This window comes from Lepisosteus platostomus, chromosome 25, assembly GCF_059453375.1.
Source record: "Lepisosteus platostomus isolate fLepPlt1 chromosome 25, fLepPlt1.hap1, whole genome shotgun sequence".
Classification (NCBI taxonomy): Eukaryota; Metazoa; Chordata; class Actinopteri; order Semionotiformes; family Lepisosteidae; genus Lepisosteus; species Lepisosteus platostomus.
The window spans coordinates 13213896-13225967 of NC_142635.1; the positions used below are offsets into that span (position 1 = coordinate 13213896).

Below are 12072 nucleotides of genomic sequence, written 5' to 3' on the forward strand. Positions count from 1 at the left end.
CAGAGTGAAAGGGAAAAAAAAAGAGAGAGAGAGAGCGTTTCCCGGGAAACAAACGGCGCACTGTTGCTGCGGGGCGGCACAGCGCTCACAGCTGTGAGCTCCCTGCCAGGGGCCGGCCCCTGCGTTCCCCCAGCGGCCTGAAACACCCCTCAAGACGTCACGGGCAGGGGAAAAAAACCAACCTATCGGGCAACGAAGTAACCACTATGCGTGCCAGGGACACAACAAATGAGTCTTTATCTGTTTATTCCTGCATTTTTTAATCAAAACATTTCCACCACTCCAGCGGTTCCATTTGCATTTTATTTGTTTGCTTGGGGGGGGAGGGAAAGCAGCCTATCAGTATTTGCCAGTGGTACGTTGGCCACTACTGCCTTCTAAAACCTACCTTCCCTGTTCCGCCTGAATCAACGCCAGGTCTCTGCGGCGGACTCGGAGGTAAAAGGTGTTAAGAGCAGAGGAAGTCTCTTTTCTTTACTGGACTCACATTGGCAAAGGCAGCTCAGGGCGGTATCGAGAGCAGGGAGATGTAGCTTTCTTTGTGCCGCAGATGCAGGGCTCTCTGTGCTGTAAAGTCATGTTTCCCTATTCATTTAACTCATAACCACTAAGCTGCAAGGACCGAGATGGCTAGGAGCCCGAATGCATTGGAGGAGTAAAAAAAAAAACATATATCTTTCCAGCACTACATCATTATAGGCCTGTACCATGCTGCCAGTTGGCCCACATATGGAGAAGAGGATCATTTGCCAGAGTTCAAACGCTGACATGCAGGTTATGACGACTCAGCACAATTTTGTCTTGGAAATCGCCCTCGCGGCCGTGAAAACAGCATGTTGGTAAACCAGCGCTCAGCAGGCCAATGCAGGCATCCCAAAGCAGATGGCTGGGCTGCCTTTGGAGAACGTGGGAGGGACTGCAGCCCGTGTGAGCTCCTTCTTCCGACCGCTGCCTCCACACGGGCCTACAAAGCCCCAGCACTGCTCCACGAGTCAGGCTGGTCTCCTCTGCCCCTCGTGCTGTCAATCTTCCAACCATAACGGCCGGGATCAAACCACCTGAGCGCGCACACGGGCTGGCCATCACGCTCCAGTTCTCTTCCACATGATCTCAGGACCGGGAAGCACTGGCTGTGCAGGCAGAGGACGAGCCCTCCACACACAAAGCATGCGCACTGACCGACCGAGGCGAGCAGGTTCACAGCACACACTCTTCAAGCCAAATCCTCTCCCGACAACTCCAACAGACTTTGAAACCCCTCGTATCGCCCCGCTGTCCTGCTGCCCCCTCGCCGACACGCCACCCTATCTCGATCCAAGAGGAGCAGGGGGCAAAGGCGGTGAGGAAGCACACCGGCAAACTCCTGTCCACAATACGGCCCACAATATCGCCGGAAAACCGCCGTCCCTCGCTCTCTTTCCAAGAACCAGCGAAGCTCTTCCAAGTATCCCTCCTCCCACGGTGCGAGTTTCAACTCGGGCTAGAATTCCAGCCGCACAAACACGGGAATTTGAAGAACAGCAAGACGACGAGAGCTGAAAGTGCCTCGTTTGTTCGGTTTCTAAAGGGCTCATTCTCACTGCTTCACCATTGGAATTGCAGATGCTTTTTCAAACAAGTAAAAAAAGCACAATAAAAAAAACGAAAATAAATGACTATTATTTTTACAGAATAAGCTAGGTATGTGTAAAATTGGAATTAACTCCCGGCCAACGATACTCCCATCTATTCACTGATGTTTTGGCAGAAATGCCTGCCAGCACAAAGGTCTTTCTTTTTCTGTAGGAAAAAAAAACTGAACCGCGTCCGAGAGGAGGCTGTTTAACTCATCCGAAGGTCTTCTAACTCCACAGTAAGACGTTTGGAAACTCCACAACCACAAAGAAAAACTAAAATTGATTCCTAAATCAAAGGGCCATTCTTTTGTTCTAAACAAACACATTTCCCATGGCCACCGCAGAATTTTAAGCAGCGGTTTTCTCCCTAAAAATAAAAACTATATCAAAAAGCTGTATGTGACTGTGGACCATAAGCAAGAATGCAGATATTAACTGGGTTCAGTGCCTGCTGTTGTCAGTTCAAGCTATCAGACAACTCCTTCAGTCCCTGCTGGAACACAAGAGGGGGTGTTATTTGGCACAACAAGGACTCTGTGAAAACACAGCCAAGTGTTCTCTTCTGAAAGACTCACACACCTCACTTCGTACACACGTTTGTATTCCAATATTTGTAGGGATTTCCTTTGGCTCTCATGCTATTTGTATTTATAATACTCCTCTCAGACGAAAGTCCACAGAGGGTGGGAGTAGACTCGGAATCACTATTTTGAGAGTTTAACGTTTAAAAGTGGGATTCTTTACAAGAACGTTGTGTTTGCCAGGGGTTTCAATCTCTGGGGGCAGTTTCTTAGACCACACTGATGATAATACCTGCCCAAAACTGTGAAGATCCTTCAGCACAGAAGCTGTTCCCAGATGTTCTGGAATCGACTCCTAATTTCGATAGGAAAGGCCTGAGAAACACACAGAGTGAGCACTATGGTACACTTTTGCACACTGCATCTGGAGGTGAGATAACTGGGGAAATGAAGAAGCACTGGAGCAAAAACCCAGATTTTCTTTTTTGACAATCTTGTCGACCCATGTCTATCATCAATACAAGTCTAAAAAGTGCAGACCTGTTTAAAAAATCTGATTAAGTCTTTCCAGAGACTCTTCAGTTGAAATCAAATTAGCCTTTCTATAATACCACTAGAGCAAAAAAAAAGAAGCCAGTTGCTTGGTGCTAATTAATCTGAAGGGTTTAGTAGTTAACCTGTCAGTAAGCATTTTGCTTTTTCTACACATTATCAGCAGCACAAGACCTTTCATCGTTACTCCTGGAAAGCCATTAAAATGTTCCAGCAATAAACCTCTCTAACTTTTAATTGCAAGAAAACGTAATGTCCAGCTGCACTCGAAGGCAGACCAGCCCCAGGAAATAAAACCCGAAAACTCATCTGCATTACCATCGGTATCAATGAACTGACAAAGTTGAATACAGGATGTGGACTATGGACAGGTAAAATATCACTCCACAGCACCCACAATCTTGCCTCCATGCTCACCAGCTACCAAGATCCACCAAAAAAAATAACTGTATTTTTATCATCCCAAAGCACCTTGTGTGTATGAGAGGATGAGCAGCACCCACCTGGGTGACATGCAGCAGCCCCACTATGCAGCATATCAGGTGAAGAAGTGAGAAAGGACAATCAAGCCCACTCTGGAAATCAGCAGAGTTAGCCAGATGAATGCCCCTAATCTTCCCAACACTGCCATGGGATGCTCAGTGATCAAGGAGTCTGGAACTTGTTTTAACCTCTCATCTACAGGACGGCACTCATATTGTAGCCAGGTGTCAATTGTCATCACATTTGGGACAGAGGTCTGCAAATTCCGGTCCAGAGGGAACAGAGTCACCTACTGGTGCACAGAAACACATGCACACACACTGGCCTGTATGAGTCACATAGACACATACCATGAAACGACTAACCTTACCAGGGCCCCAGGCCTTCTGCTTCAGTTCCTATAAAATCCCTTCATTTGCATCGTATGTTTGCATGAAACTTGCCTCCTAGCTCCCGCTGGCATACCTGAGCTCCTTCAACAGGGGCGACAGGCACTACACTCTCAAGGGCTGGGCACATGGGAGAACTGAAGGGAATGGGAAAAGCCAAGCTTGGATGCAGCTGCCTGCCCAAAATATTGGGACACAGAGTGGGAGTCCATTAGACCAAACTTTCGGATCACTGGTGATAATTCAATTGTATGGAGATCCAGGAAAGAAGTCTACCAATGGGACTAAAACATAAAAATAATCACCAACCATTGCCATAATAACGGTAGATTATATTTATATTCCATTCACGGCTGTAATATTACGTGTGATACACATTTACCTGAACAGCAGAGCAAAGCAGCTCTCTGGACGTACTCATATTTCACGATCTGCCATTTTACTCCCCAGCCACACGGTCAAGCTCCAAAGTAGCCAACCAGCCAGAGATTGTCAAGGGCACTAGGGTAGAGCAGAATGAGTCACAGGACCAGGCGGAGGTCACAGAACCCAAAAAGATGAAATGAGAGGGCATGAGGAAAGAAGTACACAAACTGATTTCGACAGAAAAGGTCTGGCATCTGTCACAGCTGAACAATAAGGCTATTTAAAAAGAGATATGAAACACGAACAAGGACAGTTCCCGTTCCCATTTTCAAAACTCCGGCAGACACTTCCAAACACTTCTGCTTTCACGACTGACCCCGCACACAGAACTGCACAGTGTGTGAACCCCGCCAGCAGAGACAGGCAGGTCCCCTCCACATTTAGATATTTCCTTCAATCTACTTTCTTTTGGAAAGGTGGGGGGGGGGGGGTGAAACAGCCTTTCATTTTCAATGTGGCCCTTATCTAATTCACAACAGTCCTTCTTGCAAAACGACAAGTTTAACAAGAATTCCGTGCAACTACGGACTTGTACAAAGAACTTTTCCCATCTTGAATTTGGTCCACTTCCAGGTGAAAGGCTCAGGAGAGTACCCTCACAACCAGTTCTTAACAACTTGATCTCTGCACACGACAGTAACAACTTCACTGGGTAAGACCGAAATCGTCCATTTCCAGTTAAACTGAAACAGCAAATTTAGAATGGCGCACACAGCCTTGACAGATTGTCAGAATACCTGCAACTACCCATCCAAATATCTCAATATTCAAATTGAGTTTCTGCAAATGCCGCTTCTAATAGTGCTAATCACAGTAGGCCTCCCAGCACCTTGAATAAGAGGAGGGGAGACATCTTCTAACAAAGTACCATACAAGGGTCCCGCATTTCACAACAAAGCAGAATCCATTTTGATGAATTTCTTTAACATTTAAGATTCTTTTTCATGCACAAAAGAAAAATGGCACTGCTGGGCCTCCTGAGTGGAGCAACCAGCAGAGAGCTTGCCAGACAGCAGGCTGAGCTCTGCGACTGTGGGTTTGAGCACAACTGTCCGACCGGAGACTCCCAGCCCCCTGTGGTCTCCCAGGCGCGTGAAGAAGAGTCTCCTCCCCTCCAAGCTTCACTGAACCGCCGGTAAATGGTTAACATGTGTGATGTGTCAAAAACCAAGCGGCTGTGAGGATCCTGACTCACTTCCTCATCTCCCCCCTGCACGTACACAGCGAAGCTGGGAGCCCAGACGCGACACATCACACCAACGAGACAATGTGGGGAAGCAATTGAATATAGGTATAGGCAACACATTTAAATAAAGGGATGCTAAAATTACTTAATGCACTAGTCAGGCCTAGTGACCACGGTATAGAGAACAAAGTGCTGCTCTGTAATCTGTGCAGATAAAGGCAGCCAGATACGTTCTGAGGCTTAAAGGCATGTAATACGCTGACAGGCTGAAGGAACCGAGCCTTTTCAGATTTTTAACATCCTCCAGGGCATTGACAAGCCAACAGAAGAGTGAAACAGAGGGCACAAGGGGAAACGAATTCAAAACCAGGAGGCATTTCTTTATCCCCAGAGTTGTGGGAGTCTGAAACTTCCCGGCCACGCTGTCGATTCAGAGACTCTCTCAAGAACGGCTGGCTGAGATCCGTGGATCAGTCAAGCAACTAAATACCAACCGGGACACCTGGGCTGAATGCCCTCCTCCGGTCTGGGCCTTTTCTTATCTTCCCCTTCCAAGCAGTGCTGGATTTCCACTGTGCCTACAGTGCCTAGGGCCTAGGAAATGTTTCCCCCCTTCATAGGCCCTAAACACTAGCAACTAATGAAAAACGAGCTGAAGCAACAGGCTTGCGATCGACTCTAGGTGCTCCAAATCAATAATCATACACTAGAAACTACACTAGGCTGTTCTAGAAACTAGAAACTAGAAGTATCGAAGCGATGGTCGCTCAACTCGCTCCATCAATCACTTGGTTTAGCATTCGAACAGTTTAAAGTGCATCATGTCAGTCGTTGACCCCTCTTTCTGCACATTTTGGAGTGAAAGTGCCCCGGGCCTACAAACACCAAAATCCGGCCCTGCTTCCAAGTCAGGTGGGCACAGCAACCCCTACGGCTATTCTGCATCGAATAAGAAGTGAAATGATTTGCTAATTACAGCATGATCTTTTTAACGGAGGCCATAAACTCGGAAACTCTGTGGAAAAACAACAACAACAATAATGATAGCGCTTTTCTGGACACTCCACTCAAAGCGCTTTACAGGTAATGGGGATTCCCCTCCACCACCACCTGTGTGTAGCCCCCATCTGGATGATGTGTCGGCAGCCATAGTGCGCCAGTATGCTCACCACCACATCACCTATCAGGGGGGAGGAGAACAGAGCGATGAGGCAATTCCTGGGGATTATTAGGAGGCCATGATTGGTGAAGGCCAGGGTTAAAAGGCCTCAACACAACTCCACCTCTAGCTATGAAACCCAAGCCTGTGCCGAACCACATCCTCAACCCCATCCCTACCCTTCCTCCTTGGAGACCATGTGCAATGGCGCTCCCGTTACCCGGACCCTCCGGAAGCAGGCGTCCGCACCCCCCCACTCACCTGGGCTGCGAGTTCTCCTCGTACATCCTCTCCTTGCCCTCCTTGAACAGGCTGATGGTCTGCTTGGTCTTCTTGGTGAGGTTCTCCATGAAGACGCGGAAGTACTCGTTCTCGCCCAGCGTCTCCATCTTGCCCTCGTAGCGGGAGAGGATGGTGCGCAGGTGCTGGTAGGTGTCCGGGAGGAGGTCCAGGATGTAGGGCGGGCTGTTTTTCAGCGCCAGCTTCGGGTTCTGGCACAGCCGCACCACCTGGGAGAACAGAGATGGGGCAATGAATGATAATAATGGCTTACACTTATACAGCGCTTTTCTGGACACTCCACTCAAAGCGCTTTACTGGTAATGGGGATCCCCTCCACCACCACCAATGTGCAGCCCCACCTGGATGATGCGACGGCAGCCATAGTGCGCCAGTACGCTCACCACACATCAGCTATCGGTGGGGAGGAGAACAGAGTAATGAAGTCAATTCATAGATGGGGATTATTAGGAGGCCATGATTGGGAAAGGCCAGGGGAAATTTGGCCAGGACACCAGGGTTACACCCCTACTCTTTTCGAGAAACGCCCTGGGATATTTAATGGACACAGAGAGTCAGGACCTCGGTTTTACGTCACATCCGAAAGATGCCGCCTTTTCCGTGTCACATCAATATACTGGGGCATTAGGACCCATATAGACCGGAGGGTGAGCACCCCCTACTGGTCCCACTAACACCTTTTCCAGCAGCAACCTTAGCTTTTCCCAAGAGGTCTCCCCTCCAGGTACTGGCCAGGCTCACACCTGCTGAGCTCCACTGGGGCTGCCAGCTGGGAGCTGCACGGCGATACGGCTGCCGGCCCTATCAGGGTCAGTGGGAAAGAGAGACAGGCTGGCTTTTGTCATCCAGCCGAACTCTCTTTGCTCACGCCAGGCAAGAGAAGCCCTTGATGATGATAAAAAGGAGATATACAATCCTGACCAGAAAAAAAAAAGAAAACATTCACAATTTATGCAAAACAAGGAGGAGACAAATATAAGGAAACTCATTGACACTGTCTTTCTCCGGCCTTAGCCCCTACTTTGAATATTGCCCAGTTTAGTTAACTTCCTCAAAGAACAAAATTGATTCAGAACAATGCTCCCCTCTGTGCTCGCTCATGAATGCGCTTTTTCCCCCCACGTTGCTTAATGTGCAATCCGCGAGGCCGTTGCTGCTGGTTAAGCTCCGCCGAGCCATCTTGAAGGGCTTCGGGGTGGGTTTTTTTTTATTTGAGAGGCAATCAAGTCTCGCACGTTCCTTTAACAGCAACCAAAGTGAGAAAAAAAAAACAGGAATATGGTTCAAAAGTAAAATCTGCTGCAGAAAATGAGGTGAAAAACTTTTAGATTTATTTTTAAAAGCTGGGGATACAAACGGTGGATTCTTGAGCTCTCCGGGCTCACGGACTGGATGCTACCACACTCCATTTAGCACAACAGACATCGAATCGAGTTATTTGCCTTTGCAGACGATACCCAATTAAGATAGACCTCTTTTTACATCATAATAAAACACGCAGTTATCTCATGACTGCAGTTCACCTTTCTGCGTGTGTATGTGCCTTGAAAACTGACACTGAAAAAGTACCAGAAATAGGGAAGACTTACGGCGCTCACTTCTGCCAAAGCCTAATATCCTCTTCGGGAAGTGACAGGCACAGCAGAACATGGGAATGAGAAGTAACGCTTGTAAAACAACCACACGATCGAATCCATGGTGTTCTAATTTAGCCATCAGGTTTGAAATCTGTTCTTCTATCTTTGTAAAAAGGAAAAACTACCGACCGTTAGCACCCAGAACTCTTTTTAAATTTAAATTAAAAGCAAGCACCACAGAGGCTCCTGGAACAGGCCAGCACGTGCAGAGCCGCGACGTCTGAGCCGAGCCCCGCGGAGGGGCCTTAATCACCCCTCTGTGGGGAGGGCAGCCAAGGCAGCGACACAGTGAGGCACCCCGCCCCCCGAAGAGAAACCACCCGGCCGCAGCCTCCACTGGGCTCCCGCAGCGGACGTGGGGCTGAAAGTGAACCAGGCAGAAAGGAGGCCGCCTCGGTCTCGCGACAGCAGCTGAGGCGCCGCAGCGAGAGCAGGAAACAAGTGAAACGACAGTCCCAGTCATCCCACCTTTCAGTCGATACATAGATCCTCAAGGATATTTAGGCTCTCTCATTTCCTCCCACAGCCCAAATACATACTCACAGGTTAACTGGTTTCTGTGAAACTGGCTCTGGCGTGAGTGTGTTCATGTCTGTTTGTGTCTGCCCTGTGACGGACTAGCCTTGTGCCCAGTTTCTTGCTGGGATAGGTTCTGGAACCCCATCCACCCTGTACTGGAGCTGCCAACAACTGCCTTCTGTTTCCTGTCATCTTTCATGAGGATCACCCATTTGATCCCCTTTTAAAGCTCAAAGCCCACCTGCTCCAACTGCACACCTGCGACACCTGCGTCCGTCCCGATTCCTACAAGCATCAGTAGCACAGCCCTTCCCGGCTCTTTCCACTGGATCCCAAGCCTCACTTTTACAGCCACGTGTCCAGCGAACTTCCCCTGCCGTGTGATCCCGCCAATTCGCCCCTCACCCGCTGAGCTGCCCTGTCTGCATTTCGCCACGTACAGGACTGCAGGCTCCAGAGAGCGAGACCGCACAGCTGGTGTCCGCAAATCGCTCTGCGTACAGCAATCTGCAGCTTGGGTACGCTGACCTGCGACACATAAAAGTCATCCCTGGTATAGGCAATACCTAAATTAAAAAAGAGGGGTGGGCAGCAAACGATTACTTGACCCGGATTTGTAGGCCAGTGCCATGTTTTGGTTCTCTCCCTAGCTTGGACAGCCTGCGTTTTGGTTCTCTCCCTAGCTTGGACAGCCTGCGTTTGAAACCACAGGATGAAAAGCAAATCCAAACCAAAGCTAGGGTCGCGACAAGAAGCTGTGAAAACTTAACACTCGCCACTAGCCGTGGTCGTGCCTTTTAATTTCTTAAGATGATCTTTCCGTTTGGCTTTATTTTGGCTCAAGTTTAATATGGGGCGAGAGGGGGGCTCTCTTTATGAGAAACAATGCTGAGGCAACATTTTCACAACCACTTCAAAGAAAGAAAAACACAACGTTGTCTTAATTTAATCCCTTTAACACCAAAACACGCTCTCTGGGGTTATTTCAGAACCTGAGGTTTCCTCACTGCAGAGTGTGACCTCTAACGTGTGTATGTACGCTTTATATATAAACAGGTGTGTAAACTTAAAAACTCAAAAAATAGTCACAAAATAAACTGCCAGTATTACCGTTACCCAGAATATTATCAAATGCCGTTTACTACTTAGTGTTTAAATACACTGCATCGTTAATCACACCTTTTCTCCTAAATACAAGCTTACACTTATATTGCACTGCATAAAACATAAACGGGGAGAACCACAAGGCTGTGCAGGATTATAGTTTACGTTCCTGAGGTTTAAGTGGAGTCTTCCCCCCCCCCAAGAATTCGCTATAGCAGCAACAACGCAAAATGGAGGAGATAAATTGACATGTGTGTAAGAAAAGAGCAACCCCTCCCACTCCTCCTTTCACACAACCATCCAGGAATCGTGATGGGAGCGACAGGAAGGCTGGTTTGGGACAAAATCAGTGATCGTCAAAGGGAACTTTCAGGACAGCCTGCGGAAGGCAGGACCGGAAGCCCAGAAGGGTCAAAACTGACGCTGCTGCAGCGGCCAGCTTCTTTCAAGGGGAACTGCAGCGCTATCTTCATATTTCAGTGTTCGAAAGAATCAACATTAACGAGGGCATTTCAAAACCGCAATAAAAGCAAAATGTCTGCAGTAACTTCTAAAACCTCCAATTCACACATAAACTACTTGTTAACTCCGCATGCAGATCACGTTGGAACATTACTGCGGTGACATGCCAGCTGCACAACCTGGTGTTATCCGTGCGTACCTCCCATTACATTAGTCATTCCAGTGACTAGTGAGCAGGAAGGGCCGTTTCACGTTGCAATTCGTGGGAACTCGAATGCGAGTTTGCGACAACATGGCGACTTACAGTACTTTTCACTAAGTTCACGATCTTGTACTTAATTGGAAATTTGTATTGTTGCCTTCCCGGGCCTGGCCTTCTCCTTTGCCACCAGTTTCTCCCCAGGGTCTCTCCCCCCCCCCCCGCAAGCGAGAGAAGATCAGCATCGTGCGAGAGACCCGTTTATGGCTTTGAGATACGAGAGGATTATCTGCCTCACAAAGGAGGTCCGGGACTCTGCTCCCTTACCAATCCTAAAAAAACTTAACCGCTTCTCGGATCTCAGCGTTTCATCTGAGGCTCCTTGAGGTGCCTGCCAGGGCAGAATCCCACTTTGGTTTGAGCCATTTACAGGTCAACAGGACAGCCCTTATAAAAGTACAGTTATTAAATACCAAACTCTACGTGAGGATTATTTAGGTCTGCCACCACCTCTTTCTCTGCAGCTTGGAATCCCTCCTTCTCGGGTCACAGCGGAAACCAGCGAAGAGTCGCAGGCACGTATGACAGTGGTTCACGGCTTGCTCCTAATTATAAAGGCTGCCCCGATGTGAGAAAACACAGCCTGTGATTAAGAGCACAGCCGCAGAGTATGGTATCCAGAACGGGCCTGGCTTCCTGGTGTGAGGCCGATTTCACACTAAACTGACCACCAGTCACCAGGCCCACTCTGGACCACCCTGCCCCAGAGGAGGAGGAGGAGGAGGAGGAGCGATCGCGATGCCAGTGAGTGTCTGTTCCTGGAACCGGAAGCTGCTAGGGCTCACAAAGACGGCGTTTGATAACGATACTTTGATACTTTGAAAGGCCGGTCTTTAAAAGAGACATTCTGACACATTCTACAACTACAACTTGTGTAAATGGGGCTGTGGGCGTTAAACATCTGAGCGTTCAAGTATGCCTTACAGTTAAGTGGTAGTGTGATATTTCTTTAAATTTCACACATAATTATTTGGTTGGTGCACCACCACCTCTATGTCAGGTATGCAAAGGCCACAGTGCGTGCATGCATGCATTTTAAAAACAGTTCAAACAGCATCCAGTACAAGCGATAGCAAAATATGACTGGGATATACCAATACAGGGTCAAAAACGGGGAGCTGGCTAATTCCTTTTAAAATCAGAATTCAGGTTTGAATGTACAGTAAGTAGCCCAGTAATGGACTGGTGTCTTTTCTGGGGTATGCCCTGCCTTGCACTGGTGCTTTTCGGCTCCCCCACGACCTTGAATTGGATAAAGCAGTTAGAAAATGGATGGATGAAGGTACAGTAAGGAACAGAGTCAGCATTGGGGATTACAAAACCATATGATGATTAACCATCATCATATGGGTGGAGCAGTGGCTCTGTGGCTAAGGATCTGCGCCTGTGGCTGGAAGGTTGCCGGTTCAAAACCCTGCACCCAGCAGGGGAATCCTACTCCGTTGGGCCCCTGAGCAAG

At 48.3% G+C, this 12072-nt stretch overlaps 1 protein-coding gene across 1 annotated transcript in view; it reads right to left on the reverse strand.

The window, feature by feature from the left end:
• The window catches only part of cbl (Cbl proto-oncogene), a 55830-nt gene that overhangs the window by 35940 nt on the left and 7818 nt on the right, over positions 1-12072 (reverse strand). The window contains exon 2 of the mRNA XM_088620062.1: positions 6594-6841. Within this exon, the coding sequence (XP_088476188.1) occupies positions 6594-6841 (248 nt within the window). The remainder of the gene's footprint in view (positions 1-6593; positions 6842-12072) is intronic.